Consider the following 19,872-nt stretch of genomic DNA (forward strand, 5'->3'; position numbering starts at 1 on the left):
ATACCAGTTGACTTAAATTAATCATAAATAGGCCAGGCGTGGTGGCTCATGCCTGTAATCCCAGCACTTTGGGAGGCCGAGGCAGGTGGATCATCTGAGGTCAGGAGTTTGAGACCATCCTGGCCAACAAGGTGAAACCCTGTCTCTACTAAAAATAAAAGAATTAGCCGGGCATGGTGGTGGGCACCTGTAGTCCCAGCTATTCAGGACGCTGAGGCAGCAGAATCGCTTGAACCCGGGAGATGGAGGATGCAGTGAGAGAAGATCGTGCCACTGCACTCCAGCCTGGGTGACAAAAATGAGACTCCTTCTCAATAAATAAATAAATAAATAAATAAATAAATAAATAAATCATAAATAGATATAAAGATTTGTGTTCATCATAATAATTAAAATAGCAGGCCGGGCGCGGTGGCTCAAGCCTGTAATCCCAGCACTTTGGGAGGCCGAGACGGGCGGATCACGAGGTCAGGAGATTGAGACCATCCTGGCTAACACGGTGAAACCCCGTCTCTACTAAAAAAATACAAAAAACTAGCTGGGCGAGGTGGCGGCGCCTGTAGTCCCAGCCACTCGGGAGGCTGAGGCAGGAGAATGGCATAAACCTGGGAGGCGGAGCTTGCAGTGAGCTGAGGTCCGGCCACTGCACTCCAGCCTGGGCGATAGAGCGAGACTCCATCTCAAAAAAAAAAAAAAAAAAAAAAATAGCAAAGATTTTGTAGGTAAAATAAATGGTCAACCATACAGGAACTATAATCAAATTCAAGATTGAATATGTTCTATGATCCTCATTTTGTAAATAAATTGTAAAGAGAATAGGTATAACTCGTAAAAGAAAAAACGTTGGTAAAAATGAAAGCTCTTTAAAGACACATCATCAGCAATCTCCATCAGTTTGTACTTATAACCCAATTCTTTATTTACAGGTACTGAGATTAGATGGCATTTGTGCTGTTCCCTATCTAGCGCCAGGACAGACATTACTGATTGATCATGGTGCCCTTCCACTGACAGGTCAGAGGGAGAGTGAAAGCCATCCTGTTATGACAAAACTTTCACTCTTTTCTATTTTTCTAACTACTTCCTAATACGTAGGCACAGAGATGTCTCTCCCTCATATAGTACATGGAATGTAATATGCTCATCATCTTTTGGACAACATTTTATCATTTAATACACTTGACATTAAGGCAGTTTGTGAGGACATTTGCACACATTTCAAATGAGCCATTGCCTTATCTAGGCTTTGATTTCCTGTTTGTAAACTGAAGACATTGTAATAGATTATTCCGTAGGGTGTTTCTAGCTTCCATATCCCATAAACGAGGAAGTCATTTCAGAACAAATTTTTGAAATGGTGTTGGAAAAGACTCTCTCTCTTAACTGAAGTAAGAGAACCGATTGCATTTACCACTTCAGCCAGAACCAATGGCCGTTTAGAAGCCTTCTGCTGGGAGACAGCATCTCATAAATTCGATGTTCGTATTTGGCCATCAGGTGATCCCAGATAACAAAGAAGATGGCAGCCACGGTGATCACAAAAAGAGGAAGGGCTCTGTGAAAGTTCAGCACACAGGCTGCAATCACCATAACCAGATAACCTGTCCAGGAAGCAAAAACAGACATTGAACATCACTAACTACTGGGACACGCCTCCAGCCTCCAGCCTTGATTTGGCTCAGGTGAGGGGAAGTTTAATCAAGATATTATTGAATGTAGGAGTGCTCTTGATATGGCTGCTGGCTTCTTTGATGGGGGCTTTTGGTATTTTTCAAAGCAAGTCTGGAAAATTATCGCCATGAATGCTAGGAGGACAGGGTGCTAGGTCTTTTTATTCTTACAGGACCTTCTGAGTTCTTGAATCTTGATGCTCGATCATTGGGCCTCTAAGTACTGGCCATTTTTATCCCTGGCATTCAGTCTTGGCAGGTGAGCTACTATCAGAGAAAGGCTGAGTGTTGAAGCGACCACTGGCAAAGAGGTACTGATTCTTGTGGTTTGCAGTTCAGATTCGGTCTAAACTTGAGTGAAGGCACAGACCTACCAACAACAAACTACTTCTCTAAGTGACAGAGTCTCTAAGGAAGAGAGGTAGGGGCAATTACCAAGGTGGCTGCTTTCGAAGAGCAGATTCTGGGATAAGAATAAGGTTTTCTATTCCTAAAGGTCTGCAAAGGTGGTCTGCAGGTTAAATCTGGCCTGCTACTTGTTTTTGCAGGTGGCAAGTACATTTGTATTTGTGTGTTTTGAGAAATAAAAATAAAGTCCTAACTCACCCAACCAACTGAACTGACCCTTTAACCAGAATTCCTTCCTAAGGAGTAAGCAGAAACCAGCTCTGGAAAACAAGAAATGTAAGACTCATTTCTCTATCGCCTTTAGCCAATCATCTGAGGTGATAACCAAACGCCCCCTCCCTCTTAGATTTTTTGTTTGTTTGATACGGAGTTGTGCTCTTGTTGCACAGGATGGAGTGCAATGGTGCAATCTCGGCTCACTTCAACCTCCGCCTCCCAGGTTCAAGCGATATTCCTACCTCAGCCTCCCAAGTAGCTGGGATTGCAGGTATGTGCTACCACGCCCGGCTAATTTTGTATTTTTAGTAGAGATGGGGTTTCACTATATTGGTCAGGCTGGTCTCGAACTCCTGACCTCAGGTGATCCACCTGCCTCGGCCTCCAAAAATGCTAGGATTATAGACGTGAGCCCCCGCGCCCGGCCTCTAGAATTTTGATGTGACAGCTCACCAGTTTCACAAGGCATTTCTTCCTGATAAGAGACTGCGGACCATGGAGTGGTTCTGGCCAGTCTTGGAGGATGCACAGTAAGGGTTTCTGTGTCCTTTGCTTTACCTTTTGACTTCACAGGGCTGATAACTCCACCCTCAGATCGTGGTAACACTGCTATTTTTTATACACATGCTCCATAAAGAGGCATAGATCTCAATTGTGCATGTGCATGTGTCTCCTTTTATAAATATTCATGACTCCCCCTATAGCTTATTGAATATTTATGCTTAGCCAATTCTTTCAGCATAAATTCCTGTCTTATTCTTCCCTCCCTCAAAGTACTTGTTTCTGGCTTCTGTTGGAGACTACATTTCCCAGCCTGTCAGAATGGCCACCTTGCAGGCTACAACCCTTTATGAGAAACAGAACTTTCATTTCCAAATGTTTGAACCTCATGATTGATTCTTCAGTTGACAGTTTGTATGTGTGTTCTAGAAAATAAAGTTGTGTTGGAATACAGCCATGTCTGTCTACTTACGTATTGTTTACAGTTGCTTTGTTACTACAGTGGCAGAATGGCATGGTTTTGACCTTACATATGAAATACTGAAAAGCCTAAAATATTATCTGGCCCAGTATTCAGAAAGCTCACCAGCCCTACTGTTTCCTATTCCAACTGTCTGAGCACCGCAAAACACTGACGTTGGCGGTGCAGCAGCCTTGGATTGATGTCTGTGGGCTTGGATGGGGGTGCTTATGTTTTATAGACAGGAGTGTTCTTTAAAATGGGCCAAATTCAGTGTGCTGAGCTTCAAGAAAAAAAATAACAATACAAGAAGACAAAAACAAAAACAAAAACAACAAACCAAAACAAAAAAACAAATAAAGTGAGCCAAGGAGTTCTTTGTTTTGGAGGGAGTAAAAACAGGAGACATTTTTGTCCTGCCTTCAGGCAAGTGGAATGGGCTAGATGGCCCTAGGCTACTCATGTCGTATTCATATAAAGAATTAATCACTTGTGTTTTCTGGATTTGTGTGAACCAATGCACCCCTCAAATCCACATGACAGTAACAAAGGCTATAAGAATGAGGAGAGTAACTGACTCCGAAAATTAGCTTCCCGGCCGGGCACAGTGGCTCACACCTGTAATCCCAGCACTTTGGGAGACTGAGGTGGGCAGATCATGAGGTCAGGAGTTCGAGACCAGCCTTGCCAACACAGTGAAACCCCATCTCTACTAAAAATACAAAAATTAGCCAGGCATGGTGGCAGGTGCCTGTAATCCCAGCTACTTGGGAGGCTGAGGCAGGAGAATCACTTGAACCTGGGAGGCAGAGGTTGCAGTGAGCAGAGATCGTGCCAATGCTCTCCAGCCTGGGTAACAGAGCTAGGCTCCATCTCAAAAAAAGAAAGAAAGGAAGGAAGGAAGGGAGGGAGGGAGAGAAGGGAAGGGAAGGAAGGAAGAAAGGAGCGAGCTTCTGGCCTCATAAATGGGGTAGGGAAACAATTTGCAAAGGCTTCACCTATTAAGGGCTTCTTGATTTACTTCTCTGCCTCCCTGGATGATTCAGTAAAGGTTTAATCTCTTCCCACCTAAAGTTAATATTTGTGGGAACCCCTGCAAAAAAAAAGACTGTGGTATCTCTATCCCTCTTTGTTATTTACCTGCTAATAAAATGCCCCAGATGATGTGCCGAAGAGTGGTTTTGTGTTTTCTACAGAAACCACATACTGTGTCATATCTCCTTTCCAAACACCTGCAACACAAAAGCAAAAAGGGAGGGAGAAGTAAATACCAAAAACATGAAATAAATTGTATGCTGAGGCTAGATTAGGCTTTGTAAACCAAGAAAGCAAACAAACACATGTGTGAGGCATATGTCTTACAAAATAGAAAGGGGAAACTCATTTCATTTTAGACTAGAGTCAGCCACGATCGTGACCATTCATTGATCACCATCACTGAATAAGTGTGCCAACGCCTGAGGGATTAGAGAGGTGCAGACAACATGCTCCTGGGAACAGAGCAGGAGAGATGGATAACTAACCAAAGCTGAAATAGTCACAGGAAGAGAGTGTTTCTGGCACACTACGAGATCCTCTGTTAGCTTCTAACCAATGGTTATTACGTGTTTGTTGTTAGAAAATAAAAAGCCAAGGAACTCTGTCATCCTTCTTGGTCTGGCAAAGTCTGAGCAAGCTGGTGGCGCTCTGTCCCCCATCACCATCCCCATTAGTCCAAGACTGATGGGCTTCATGGGGTGTGCTTAAAATGCAAAGTAGGATTTCCTGGATGTTAGGGCTATTAACCAGTGGGTTGTCACAGCTTTCTCAGAAAGCTCTGGAGGTGTTGGACTGTCTTTATTTCCATCCAGGGCTTTGTTATGGGGTGGGTGGGTAATGTGTGAGCAATGTGTAGGTTGGGTCATGTCTTCGGAGGAGGATCGTGTCCAGCAGTTCCCCAGGAGTGAGCTGGGAGGCCAGGGTGATAGTCACATGGCTCTCTTCTCCTTATCTGGGATCTTCTTGTTCCCATGTAGATGCCTCTTTCTTTAGAGGCCTCTCCTTCTCCTACTTCAGTCTGGGTGGAAGGAACTTCTTGCATATTTCCCCATTGTCCCCTCCAGGTCACGGGACAGCACTTCTAAAAATGACCATTTCTCATCCCATATAGATGATTTCCAAACACCAGGACCTCAAAGGACGTGGCCCCGAGCTGGCAGACCTGCACTCCCCTTGGCCAGTGCCTTCACTTTCCTGCCTTCCACCAGTCTCGCCTGCACCTCCAGGTGAGCCACTTCTCAAGCTTTGGGGCACAGCTCAAGCTTTCGGCTTCTAAAAAAAAGTCTTCTTGCATCTCCTCAGACAGATACATGCCTCTGAACTTTATTCTTCTGTCTTCTTTGATTGTGTTTATTTCAGGTAGCAGGAGATATTGGTTATTTGGTTAATAACCAGTCATTTGGTTATCTAGGCTGAATAATTTCCAACCCATTAACCCTAGTGAAACCTGAGTGCCTCTGACTACACAAGAGAATTTCTCAGTCCCCCAGGGCCAGAGACCCTGGAGAACAGATGCCTGTGAGCCATACAGCACCAGGAGTAGAACCTTGGATATTAAGGATGTTCAACAGACATGTATTGGTTGATAGATGAATGAAATGGGAGTAAATATTGCTTATCTGAAACAGTATTTTATGGCTCTGAGTTGGAGATCCATTCGTGGGTTATAAAGTCCACATAGTAACCACTATTAGAATAGAAGGAGGCCAGGTATGGTGGCTTATGCCTGTAATCCCAGCACTTTGAGAGGACAAAGTAGAAGGATTATTTGAGCCCAGGAGTTTAAGACCAGCCTGGGAAACACAGTGAGACCTTGTCTCTCCAAAAAAAAAAAAAAAAAAATAGCTCAGTGTGATGGCACAAACCTGTGGTCCCAGCTGCATGGGAAAATCACTGGAGCCTGAGAAGTCAAGGCTGCAGTGAGCTGTGATTGTGCCACTGCACCCCTGTATCAAAAAAAAAAAAAAAGGCCAGGTGCAGTGGTTCAAGCCTGTCATCTCAGCATATTGGGAGGCCAAGGCAGGTGGATCGATTGAGGTCAGGAGTTTGAGACCAGCCTGGCCAACATGGTGAAACCACATCTCTACTAAAAATACAAAAATTAGCCGGGTGTGGTGGCACATGCCTGTAATCTCAGCTACTCGGGAGGCTGAGGCAGGAGAATCACTTGAACCTGGGAGGCAGAGGTTGCAGTGCGTCAAAATTGCGCCATTGGATTCCAGCTGGGAGTTAGAGTGAGAATCCATCACAAAAAAAGAAAAAGAAAAAAAAAAAAGACAAGAAAGAATAAAAGTATCAAAAGTATCATAGAGTATCATTCTTACATAAGAATGATAGGTATCACTTCATGAAACATTCATCATTATGTATGTGTGTGAATATGTGTACTGAGAATTAGAAACAGTGCTCTAGAAAATATTGGGTGAATAAAAGTGTAGTGAAGACATTTTTTCATGGTCTAATTTAGGAAAGGCTAATGATGTATTATTCTCAGTTGAATATATGTTAAAAAGCAGCAACAGAGGGTGACATTTAATAGGGTACATTCACATACTGCAGGTTGACTCTATCAGGTTCTTTAATTGCAGGGAATGTGTGTAGTCCATTACGGCAATCTGACTTCTGCACAAAGCAGAGTACCTGCAAGTAGACACTTCGGTCATTTGGTTATCTAGGCTGAGTAATTCCCAACCTCCTGACGGCTGTTTCAGTCTCATTAACATTAGTGAAACCTGAGTACCTCTGACCACCGAAGAGAATTTCTCAGTACCTCCGGGTCAGAGACTCATAAAGTAAAATGAAGGATAAAACTTTGCTATGTCTCTGATATGGTAAATATTTGGGATGATGTATATGTGACAAGACTTGTCAACCCTAATTCTGGCCAACTCCAGAGGTATCGTCTGATACATAAAAACAAAGTTCCTCCCGTAGTCCCAGCTACTTGTGAGGCTGAGTTGGGAGGATCACCTGAGCCCAGGAGGTCGAGGCTGCAGTGAGCTTGACAGATCTCATGACAGGGACTTGCTCTGTTGCCCAGGCTGGACAGAATAGATTTAAATTAAAATATATTTCTGGCCAGGCATAGTGGCTCACACCTGTAATCCCAGCACTTTGGGAGGCTGAGGCGAGCAGACCACCTGAGGTCAGGAGTTTAAGACCAGCCTGGCCAACATGGTGAAACCCTGTCTCTACTAAAAATGCAAAAATTAGGTGGGCATGATGGCGCATGCCTGTAATCCCAGCTACTCGGGAGGCTGAGGCAGGGAGGTGGAGGTTTCATTCAGCCGAGATTGTGCCACTGTGCTCCAGCCTGGGCAACAGAGCGAGACTCCGCCTCAAAAAAAAAAATTAAAATCTATTTCTAGATTTAAAATTAGCACCACTGAACTCCAGCCTGTGCAACAGAGTGAGCCCCTGCCTCTAAAGAAAAGAAGAAAAATTTCCTCAGAGACATAGGAATGCAAATCGAATTTAAGTAGGAATAGAGAAGATGGACAAATGCTGTAGTGTTATGACAAAGTAGCACACAATCCTGGACTAGGAATCAGAAGCTGAAATTGTGACCTAGCTCTCTTCCTCTCCTAGCTCACTTAGGGAAGTCAATTCTCTGAGGTTCATTTTTCTGGTCCAAAAAATAAAGATACTAATCTTGTGTGTCCTACCTTATGGAGTTGTAAGAACTTTGAATACTTTGAGGCTATTACAAGGTAAGAGTAACAATTTGCTGGGATTTAAAGTGGATTGGGTTTTGAGCAATCAATTGCTATTGACTGACATTGAGAAGATGAATTAACTGCGTTTGTATGGACTGGAGCAATTAGTTGGTGATTTACACTTTTAATTAGAAGACTGTCCTGGGTGAATTTAAATCTGCATATTGGGTTCCCAAAACATCAGCAGTTTGAATTGGCCACATTGATCATCTTAGAGCTTCATTAATTTTTCTGGAAAGGATGTTGGGTAGGGAGGGTAGATGGATGAGTGGTGACAATCTCTAATAAATTACAATAAATGTTAAAATTCAAATGGGAGGTCTGGCGCTGTGGCTTATGCTTGTAATCCCAACACTTTGGGAGGTCAAGGTGGGTGGATCATTTGAGGTCCGGAGTTCGAGACCAGACTGGCCAACATGGTGAAACCCTGCCTCTACTAAAAATACAAAAATTAGCCAGGCATAGTGGCATGCGCCTGTAGTCCCAGCTACTCGGGAGGCTGAAACAGGAGAATCACTTGAACTTGGGAGGCAGAGGTTGCAATAAGCCTAGAGTGAGTCACTGCACTCCAGCCTGGGCGACAAAGTAAGACACTGTCTGGGGGGAAAAAACAAAAAATCAAAGTAATAAAACCAAATGGGAGGTAGACTTGGTTATTTCCCTGTTTTAAAGACTGTACCCTTTTTGTTGCATCTCCTCTTCATCATCCTCCATGTCTTCTTTGTTTCTTGGAGAATCCTGCTCAACTGTGCCCTGTTCTTCATCCTGGAAATCAAACATTGGAGCAGAGATGGAATAATGAGCATCCTGGGCATAATGGACCCTGGTTTCATTGCTCAGAACTCAGGCAAAGAACTTTCAATAGGTTCTTTTAAATTATTATGCAAGAAGATGGCTCCTATTATCTACTGCACAGACATTTTTTTCCCCGCTTATAATCTCACACAAAAAAAGGCAGGATCACATTGAACTCTTCCTTTCCTTCCAAACGAGCGGTTGGTATTTTCTCCTTTTCTTAAGGGAACAGGCTCATATTTGTGCTTTTCACTCCTGTCTCTCCTGTAATTGTTCAACTCCAGCTCTGTTTTCAGCCAAGTGCTAAATGAAGTTAATACCAGGAGCTGCATAAATCTCCCCTAGTACTCTGCCAGCCCCGGTTTCCAAAGGACTGAGACCAAAGCTGGATTTATTTCCCCGGCAGCCCAGGGCTTGGTCTGCGAATATGAACGCTAGCTTGGCACCTTCAAGAGCTGATAAACCTCCCCTTGGGAACGAGGATCCTTTCATCAGTTGGGCGAACAAGGACTATTTCCCTTACTCAGCTAGCCCTTGCTCTAATTAATTGAGTGTAGGATATCTCTGGTCCATTTTTTCAGGGACCCAATCTTTCTAGGTACAGTTTGAGCTCTCAAATATCCATGACCCATCCTATTTCCAGGATGGCAGAGGATTTCCTACCTGTCTTCAGTCTCCAAGAATGTCTCAAATAATAAGCCTGGCTCTTGTAACCAATGGTACAGAAGCTGGTGGGGGAGGAAATAGATGGAGGTGGAGCAGTTTGAGTGTGCTCTAAGAAGTATAATGTCAAATCTCAGCACTTGTCTTCTGTCATATCCAATGTGGCCTTTGATTCTCTTTAACAGAAATCATAGAAATAAATCATTAGTGTGTGTCTGAGCTGAAAGGATTCTCAAAAATCCTATAATTCCACGAGGCCAAACTCCATTTTTCTCCTGATTCAGATTACCTTTATTTTCTGTTCTGGACCCCAGGAACTAGGAAGGTGTGAGGCTAATTGTAAGAGAGACCAGCTGAGTCCAAGCTGCAGCTTCTTTGGAGAGGCTGGGGTTGAGTCTTATTCATTTATTTCTATCTAATTCCCAGCTTAGCCAATAGTCAATGTTTGGTAAATATTTGATTGAAATGATCATCATTATTATTGTCTTGTGGTGAAAGTACCCCAAATTACCTCCTATCTATGGTATGTCTAGCATTACTACTGTTGTCTTTTATTTTTCCGTCTTTTCTCATGTTTTAAAATCAACAACTACAAATCTCCCTTGGGTCCCACAATCATGGGACAACTGTCCCCTCTTTCCTTTCACAGTCAGGCCACTGGAGAGAGTGGCGTTTACTCTTTGGAGGTCACTTCCTCACACCCTGCCCACTTCTCCACCCACTGTGATTGTGCTTCTGCTGAATGTGTCCTGCCAGTGTCACCCAAGGCCCATTGCTATCAAATCCAGTAGCTACTCCTCAGCCTTCACATCCCCGTTTATAACTGTAAAATATCTAAATTTTTGTTTTTATGAAAAAATATTAAACAAATTTTTTTCTACCACACTCATCTTCTCTACTATCAAATGAACCCGGAGAAGTACATTTGTTACAACTGAGGAGCCTCCATGGACACACCATCATCACCCAAAGTCTGCAGTGAGACTCCCTTGGTCTTGTACATTCTATGGATTTGGACACATGTATGATGACATGTATCCACCATTGCAGTATCAGGCATACTACTTTCATTTTTTTCCCTAAAAATCTTCTTATAGCCGGGGGCAGTGGCTCATGCCTGTAATCCCAGCACTTTGGGAGGCCGAGGCTTGTGGATCATGAGGTCAGGAGATCAAGACCATCCTGGCCAACATGGTGGAACCCCGTCTCTACTGAAAATACCAAAAAGATTAGCCGGGCATGGTGGTGGGTGCCTGTAATCCCAGCTACGCCGGAGGCTGAGGCAGGAGAATCGCCTGAACCTGGGAGGTGGAGACTGTAGTGAGCGGAGATTGTGCCACTGCACTCCAGCCTGGGTGAAAGAGTGAGACTCTGTCTCAAAAAACAAAAAAAGCTCACACTTCTTATTTGTCCACACCTCCCCCTGATGTCTTGAAACTGCTATTTACTGTCTCCATAGTTTTGCATTTTCCAGAATGTCGTACAGTTGGGATCGCACAATACGTAGCCAGTTTAGATTGGTTTCTTTCACCCAGTAATGTACATTTAAGGTTACTTCGTGTCTTTTCATGGCTTGAGAGTTCATTTCTTTTTAGTGCTGAAAAACGCTGCATGTCTGGATGTACCACATTTATTTATTCATTCACCTACTGAAGGACATTTAGGTTGCTTTCAAGTGTTGGCAATTACAAATAAAGCTGCTCTCAACATCCATGTGTGGGGTTTTATGTGGACATAAGTATTGTTTTCTTTTTTTGTTGAAGAATACTTAGTGGAGTGAACATTTTTTTTTGCAATCAATTAAGCAAAATAGACAGTTACCAAACACTGTACTATGCATGGTGTGATTCCAATACAGATGACATATGCATGTGGGAGTATGTTTGCATTAAAAAAGGCTGTGTTCCAAAATGTTAGGCACTGACTTTTTTTTCTTGAATTATGAGCCTTTTTTGGTCTTCCAAATTTTGCTACAATAAGTTTTCCAAATTGTCTGCTTTTTAAAAAGTGATTCTTTTACCACGAGAAAGCTCCTCACAAAATGACACACTAGTAGGCACCCTGAATCCCTTTTTTTCTTTTTTTTTGAGAGTCTCGCTCCGTTGCCCAGGCTGGAGAGCAATGGTGCGATCTTGGCTCACTGCAACCTCCACCTACCGGGTTCAAGCGATTCTCCTGCCTCAGGCTCCTGAGTAGCTGGGATTACAGGCACACACCGCCATGCCCAGCTAATTTTTGTATTTTTAGTAGAGATGGGGTTTCACCATGTTGGCCAGGCTGGTCTCGAACTCCTGACCTCAAGTGATCCACCTTCCTCAGCCTCCCAAAGTGCTGGGATTATAGGCATGAGCCACTGTGCCTGGCCCTGAATTACTTTTTAAGGGATGACCTACGTGGGTAATTTGTTCACCTTTTTTGCAACAGAAAGCCATCTTTAAATAAACTCCTGTCCAGAATTCCACATGTAAGTGAAATTAAGCAAGAGTCCCTCGGACCGGTATAAAGCTACTAAGGAATGCTAGGGCACGATGGACACAGATTTAGAACCACAGTAGAGCGTTCCTCTTGTTTCTGTCGTTTACCTTAAAGCTCAGGTGCTTTTGTCTAAGCCAATGCCTTTTTCCTTGAAATGGAGCTTGGAACTCCTAATAGCGAAGCGTCAGTGAAAACCTGCGTACGCTTCCCATCAGGGAACTCTGAGGACAGGTGGATAAAAACAAAATCTCTTTGTTTTGGTATGTGTGTTTTCTTTACAGCTGTGCCCCACACACTTTAATTACCACTTAATCTGTTCCTCTGCGTGCCAGCGGGGCACCATGCTTTCTGTGCCCACTGTTCTCAGGTGCCTGTTGCGCAGCGGTTGCCATGGCACCAGAGTCACGCACCACAGTCTTGCTGTACCTGGTTGGTGTTTGTGTGCTCCCTGCTTTGCACAGCTCTGCTCCTTACTGAGTTGTTTCCTGATGTGTTCTCGTTCTCAAGAAAGTTTTCTTCATTCTAAGAAAAAAGTACAGATTGAAAAAATAAAAAGTTACAGCCAAAAGACAGATGTCCTTTCATTAATAATACCTAGAAGAATTTGGAGGATGAGACAAGCAAAGAATAGGTGTTCAGGTGAAGCATCTGATTCAACAAACAGCTGATAAATCCTGGGCTTGTAAAGAAACACGTGATGGGCTGGGCACAGTGGTTCATGCCTGTAATCCTAGCACCATGGGAGGCTGAAGTGGGAGGGGAGACCAGCCTGGGCAAAATCTCGCGTCTTCTAAAAATATAAAAATTAGCTGGGCATGGTGTTGTGCACCTGTAATCCCAGCTACTTGGGAGGCTGAGGTAGGAGAATCGCTTGAGCCTCGGAGGTAGAGGTTGCAGTGAGCCGAGATCACGCCACTGCATTCCAGCTTGGGCGACAGAGCAAGACTCCACTTGAAAAAAAAAAAGAAAGAAAGAAAGAAAGAAGTAAAGAAACGGATGACTTTTGCTTTGTTTTGTTCTGATACCAAGGTGGTCCGGTGGAAGAGAGGATTGAGGACAATTGCCCTTATCTAGGCCAGATAACTTTCCAATAGGCAGAGCTGGGACCGGGGGCAGGTTTCCACTCTCCTTTCTATCACATCACACTGATTTTCACCTTATAAAATGAAATAAAACGTGGTAAACCATAGGCTGGATAACCTTATTCTTAGACGTTAGATTTATGAAATGTGGAAACGGGTTTTATTTGGTTTAAAGCAATCTCTGGGAGTAAAATCACAAGAAAAATGCCCTTTTGTGTGTGTGTGAGGCTGTCTTGATTTTACTTTAAGGAACTGAATGAGATTTGCTCTCGTAGGGCTGTTGGGACCCCTCAGCTGCTGTTTCCAGAAGTGACAGACACCGGACCTGTCTCCTGTCTCTTTTATCTTTTTGGGGTATCTAATATTTCTCCCATCCATTTCAACTTGCCCTTTTCCAGAGTGAGGTAATGGATAAACGGTGTCGGGAAATGCCTTCTGTTAGCCCAAGTACTATGACTGGGTCTTCAAAGACCAAGTGCATGACTTTGATTTTAACTCAGATCTCTGACTGGCCCCAGGAATCCAGCAAATATTGCAATTCCGAGTTGTATTGCATTTTCCACTTACAGAAACACAAGAATGAATAAACATGAAAAAAGACAAAAACCTTACAGCACAAGATTCATGCATCAAAGTAATGTGCCGTACTTCCTCTTTTGTTACAGTTGCTTATATTCTACAGTTCTTTGCATATAGCAGACACTAACAATTTTTTGAATTAATGACCTACAGTGATTTTAATGTTGCATTAGCACAGGAGTGTAGTACCCCTGGGTTCTTGGTATAAAAATACGGCATGGGCTGAGCATCATGGCTCACGCCTGTAATCCCAGAACTTTGGGAGGCCAAGGCGGGCGGATCACGAGGTCAGGAGATTGAGACCATCCTGGCTAACATGGTGAAACCCCGTCTCTACTAAAAATACAAAAATTAGCTGGGCATGGTGGCATGTGCTTGTAATCCCAACTACTTGGGAAGCTGAGGCAGGAGAATTGCTTGAACCCAGGAGGTAGAGATTGCAGTGAGCTGAGATCGCACCACTCTGCACTCCAGCCTGGGCAACAGAGCAAGACTCAGTCTCAAAACAAACAAACAAACAAAGAAACAAAAAAGCATGAAAGGAAAAAATATACATAGTATGGGAAGATGACAGAATGTTGCTAATTGCTGAAGTTGGCTGACAGGTACCTAGAGAATCATTTTACTATTCTCCTACTTTGGTGGATGTTAAAATTTTCCTTAATAATAAGTTAAAAATAAAACCAAGCATAAGTTGGTGGAGTAACAGGACACAGGTCACTAAGGGGCTAGTCCTTAGGGTCCCTACTAAGCAAGTCACACTCTCTCAAGCCTCAACTCCCCCATTCATACAACACATTTTGGATTTGGAGTTCTTGTGGATCCTTCCGGAATCCTGACATTTTCCGAGACTCAGCTTCTTGACGTTGAGTCCTCCTGCCCCCTGGTGGCAGGATCTGAAAATTACTGGTGGAACACAGGGATGGATCCTTCGTTTTTAAAGTTAATGAAAGTGGAAGGTGTGTGTGTGTTGAGGGATAGAGTGGGTACTTCTTTAAGTGGCAACAAGGGCGCCTGTGGTTTTGTTTTTCACCGTGTAATAGCCTTATTTTTGCCGCCAGCAGGGTATACGCCTTGGCCTTTTAGTATTTTCTGGAAGAACAATGTCCCCCACTTGAGGATTCCCAACAGAATTAATGGGGTTATTGTGGATATTGACTGGTACCTGGAAAATGACCATTAAGATAACTGTCTTTCTACTTCTTTTCAAATTAGAGTCATGGGGCTGTGATATGGGGCCCCAGATAATGTCTTAGCCCATTGTTTCTTTCCATTTATTTAGCAACTCACATTACTAAATACCTTTGCACACTTAACACCCTACAACCATGACTGCGTTCTCATGGTAAAATCTATCCCTCTGTCGAAAGTGTAAGAAAGGTGAGGGAATTGTGTTGTGAGTATGTCTAGGCTGTTTACAGCTTACCACGTTTAATTTCTCAGTTAACTTTAGTTGTTAGGTGTGCTAAATGATGAGGGTCCTGATTGAGCCCCCTTTGAAGGGACAGCCTAGTAACCAGGAGTACATTGTGCCTGGGGTTTGTTTCCCACCATCTCTTTGATCTTGCACTTTCCATGTGGCTATTACAGGGAGGCACCAATGGACAGAGGCATTTTTATTGTCTTCCTTTCATTCACTTTCTAAACCTATGATAACTTCTAGAACACTGGAGATTTCTAAAATTAACCCCCCTTTCTGTTTGTGGCATCCCTTTTCAAAGAATGTTAGTTGACACATGGTCACTTAGGCAAAAGGCTACATTTCCAAGCTTCCCTTGCAACTAGGTTCTGGCAATGAAATGAAAGTAGAAAGGGTGCCCTGTGGGGGGCAGCTCGGGGAATATTCTGCCAGGGATGGCTGGCAGGTGCACTTGGTCCTTTTTGTCCTTTCCTCTGTCTTGCTGCCCAGTGTGAGGCTGATTCCAACTGAACCATGGATACAAGGCCCACATCCTCATGATGTCAAGGTGCTGAGTTGGGAGGAACGTGGGTCCCTGGAAGCCTTGAGCAGGAGGCTCACCCCAGCTCTGTACCACCCACCTCATCTTTAGTGGGATGAAACTAACTTCTCCCTTGTTACTTTTGGTTTTTGCTTTTATTTTGCACCAAATGATACAGTATTTAGCAGATAGGAGACCCTGTGTAAAACTCTTGTCTGGGCCTGGTGGCTCACACCTGTAATCCCAGCACTTTGGCATGCTGAGGCAGGCGGATCATGAGGTCAGGAGTTCAAGACCAGCCTGGCCAATATGGTGACACCTCGTCTCTACTAAAAATACAAGAATTAGCCAGGCGTGGTGGTGTACGCCTGTAGTCCCAGCTACTTGGGAGGCTGAGGCAGAAGAATCATTTGAACTGGGGAGGCGGAGGTTACAGTGAGCCAAGATCCTGCCACTGCACTCCAGCCTGGGTGACAGAGTGAGACTCCGTCTCAAAACAACAACAACAACCACAACAACAAAAACTCCAAGAAGCCTGTGAGGTGGGTACCATGATCCACATTTTCACAGACGAGGAAACTGAGGCAAAGATAAGTAAATCACTTGACTTGGGTTGTATAGCCAGAAATGGCTGGGGTAGGATCTCAACCCAGACTGTCCCTCCCCGGATCATCTTGTGCCTCTAGAGGGGTGATTCTTTGGGCCTGGCGAAGATCCAAAGACATAGTAGTCTGCCTAGGAATTAAATTCCTATTGGAAATTAGGATTAGAAAGCCTGATTTGACCTCCAGATATTAAAAGGCAATGGTAGAAAATATAGAAATGTTGAATTAGAGAAGCTTGTGGCCACTTTTAGCTACACCTAGGCTCTGTGGTCATTTCTCAAGCCACAAAAGTGGCCCTCTTGCCCTGTACGCTGGTTTTAAGTGGAATATATCCTTTGAGTAACATGGGTGGGGACTCCTGCCTCTGTGGGCACATCTTGTCATCATGGCTGGTTTCACATTCTTCAGCCTCTCCCCTGCACTGTGCTGTAATCACACAGCCTGGCTTCCATTTCTCAGTTCTTGTGGCAGGGAATTTTCTGCTGCAGAGGCACCACCACTGTGCTAGTAGAGCCTTTCTTCACTACAGAATTTGCTCTGGCCTGGTTGCTCTGACTGCATGAGTGGTCTTGCAGTCATTCAGTGGTCTTGCTTCTTGTGGGAATGGAGGCAGGACCTACCTAACAAAGTTGAGTGGCTCCGTCCAGTGGCACACATAGTAAGTACTCGTTGCCTATTAAGTTAATTTCATGGTTTAGTTTGCTTCTCGCTTGTTCTGGAGCGTTTACAGTCATATTGTCCTCTGTATTTGAACTTAGACTTATCAAAATCAACCTCTGTTTGGTGAATCTGATCTCTCAAAATTGTTTGGGGTCATCCTCCACCTCAACTCTTTTTTTACTCTTACCATCTACCAATGTCAAATGTTTTAAGTCCCTTTCTCTAAATGTTATTCTTTGACTGCATAGATTTTGCGTACGAATGATTGCATTTTCAAAGACTGTATTTTAGAAGTCTTTGTCTTTATCTATTGGTCTTGACTCACTTGGTTCATGTAACTTTCTGGCTCAAGTCTTGGGTGTGCATAATCCTTATTGTGAGTTAATGGGCACTAGCTAGACCATTCCCCAGTGATGTTCTTGTTTCACCTGCCTGCCTGTGTGGGTTTAGAGGCCAGGTAAGGAGCAGCAGTACCTGTGGCAAGCGACACACGTGGGCAGCCTGGGGCTCACTGTTACCTCTTAATGCTGAGGGATCTTTGGATTGGGTGCAAGAAGTCAAGTCTCTGTATGTTGCTGTGAGTGGCTGTAACACTAGCAACGTCTATGGCTTCAGAATACTGTTAACATTCTCCCCTTGGGAACTTTGTGAGCCAGGAGGCAGAGGAAACCCCTATGTATGAGAATGTCAGGGAAAGGGGAAAGAGAGAGAGCGCTGTACCCGAAGGAGAAAACTTAACGGAAGATTTATAATAAGAGTTTTAAGAAAGTTTAAACATGTGAGTACTCATAGAATATGGTTTCCAGGCCGGGCGGGTGACTCACCCCTGTAATCCCAGCACTTTGGGAGGCTGAGGAGGGTGGATCACCTGAGGTCAGGAGTTCGAGACCAGCCTGACCAATATGATGAAACCCTGTCTCTACTAAAAATACAAAAACTAGCCAGGCGTGGTGGCAGGCACCTATAATCCCAGTTACTCGGGAGGCTGAGACAGGAGAATCTCTTGAACCTGGGAGGTGGAGGTTGCAGTGAGCTGAGATTGTGCCATTGCGCTCCAGCCTGGGCAACAAAAGTGAAACTCCATCTCAGAAAAAAAAAAAAGAAGAAAAAAGAATATGGTTTCCATGAGCTTTCTTGAAGTAATTGCTAGAGGAAGAAGCCATACAAATGATAAATGGAGAAATTATGACAAAAAGAGGGTTAGTACATTTTGAATCTATTTGATAATAAAATCTAAGATGATTCCAGGGATTATGATTCTGGAACAAATTATAAACATTGTATCCTCTGCCAATGTAGAAAAAATCATTAGAAGGCTACTTGAAGGGGAAGGAAAAGAAAAGGTAGGAGGTAGGATAAGTAGGCCAATTTCCTACTTCAGGTCACGCTGGATCCTCTTCCCTACTGCAATAGTTTATTACTCACTGAAATCCGTCTTCACCACTTTAACGAGTGTTCAGCTTTATTTATCTATGACATTAACCGTATCAAGAATAAGACCAAAAGGCCTGAGTTAAATTGTTCCAAATGCATTGATGTATATTTTTATTTCTTCCTTAAATACAGTGTCTCCAGAGCTGGGGGCTAGTTAAAAGTCATCATGAACTGGGCGCGGGTGGCTCACACCTGTAATCCCAGCACTTTGGGGGGCTGAGGCAGGCGGAGCACTTGGACTCAGGAGTTTGAGACCAGCTTGGGCAACGTGGTGAAGCTTTGTCGCTCTATTTTTTCAAATAAAAATATAAAAATTATTTTGTAAAAGGTCACAAATGCAGAATTGTCCACTCCAAGACACCATTACCCTTGCGGCTGCTGGGTGATCTTTCGCTCTTATTGTTGCTTTGATATTTGTGTTGATCGTTTGTGTTTGTTAAGTGTGACTATTTCAAACTGGCTCTAGTTTCCCGTTACTGTTCCTTGCCTTTTACTGAATTAGGCTGATTTATTTGAGCAGAGAAAGACACTGCCATAAGAACTTCCTATGCATTTGGGAGGGAGACCAGAGAAGTCTAAAGTCACCCGTGGAGAAGCTGGTCCTGAGAGCAATGTGACCACGCCTTCACTCCCAACTCTGCCAGCCACGGTGTTGTGCTTTCCCATACACGACATGACTTAACCCCTGACCCCCTTGAATGCTAATATTTGTACCTTTATTAGTTTTTTATTACCCTGCAGCCAATAATTCATAGATAAGTGTCCTTTCTCCATCTTCTAGCTGTACTTTTTACTTATGTTTACCCTTGAACTCATTCCAGCCTGGCTTGCACTTTTTTGAGACAGAGTCTCGCTCTGTTGCCCAGGCTGGAGTGCAGTGGCATGATCTTGGCTCACTGCAACCTCAACCTCCTGGGTTCAAGCGATTCTCGTGCCTCAGTCTCCTGAGTAGCTGGGACTACAGGCACACGCCACCACACCCTGCTCATTTTTTTTTTTTTTGTATTTTTAGTAGATACAGGATTCTGCCATGTTGGTCAGGCTGGTCTCGAACCCCTGGCCTCAAATAATCCACCTGCCTTGGCCTCCCAAAGTGCTGGGATTATAGGCATGAGCCACCGTGCCTGGTCTGGCCTGCACATTTACTACTTCATAGAAATCGCCCTTGCCAAAGACAATGATTTCCACGATCCTAAATTCAGTTTTCATCATGCACCATAGACAACTTCCTCTTTAAAATGATCTGTCGCCGGGCGCGGTGGCTCAAGCCTGTAATCCCAGCACTTTGGGAGGCCGAGACGGGCGGATCACGAGGTCAGGAGATCGAGACCCTCCTGGCTAACACGGTGAAACCCCGTCTCTACTAAAAAAAATACAAAAAATTAGCCGGGCGAGGTGGTGGGCGCCTGTGGTCCCAGCCACTCAGGAGGCTGAGGCAGGAGAATGGCGTGAACCCAGGAGACGGAGGTTGCGGTGAGCTGAGATCCGGCCACTGCACTCCAGCCTGGGCAACAGAGCAAGACTCCGTCTCAAAAAAAAAAAAAAAATAAAAAAAAAATAAAATAAAATAAAATAAAATAAAATGATCTGTCCCTGACTTTCGTGATATCACACTGTACTAGTTTTCTTC

The 19,872-nt window shown here is 43.9% G+C and overlaps 1 protein-coding gene across 3 annotated transcripts in view; it reads right to left on the bottom strand.

Moving 5' to 3' along the window:
• The window catches only part of SLC28A3 (solute carrier family 28 member 3), a 97,147-nt gene that overhangs the window by 25,073 nt on the left and 52,202 nt on the right, over nt 1-19,872 (bottom strand). For 2 of the 3 annotated variants that reach the window (XM_023196409.2, XM_023196408.2), the window contains 4 exons: nt 12,369-12,464; nt 8,689-8,774; nt 4,396-4,487; nt 1,412-1,601 (listed from right to left, as the gene is read on the bottom strand). In XM_023196409.2, the coding sequence (XP_023052177.1) occupies nt 1,412-1,601; nt 4,396-4,487; nt 8,689-8,774; nt 12,369-12,464 (464 nt within the window). Of the gene's footprint in view, nt 1-1,411; nt 1,602-4,395; nt 4,488-8,688; nt 8,775-9,467; nt 9,644-12,368; nt 12,465-19,872 lie in introns of all 3 variants that reach the window. The other variant, XM_023196410.2, reaches the window with a different exon arrangement.

Source organism: Piliocolobus tephrosceles, chromosome 14 (genome assembly GCF_002776525.5).
Source record: "Piliocolobus tephrosceles isolate RC106 chromosome 14, ASM277652v3, whole genome shotgun sequence".
Classification (NCBI taxonomy): domain Eukaryota; kingdom Metazoa; phylum Chordata; class Mammalia; order Primates; family Cercopithecidae; genus Piliocolobus; species Piliocolobus tephrosceles.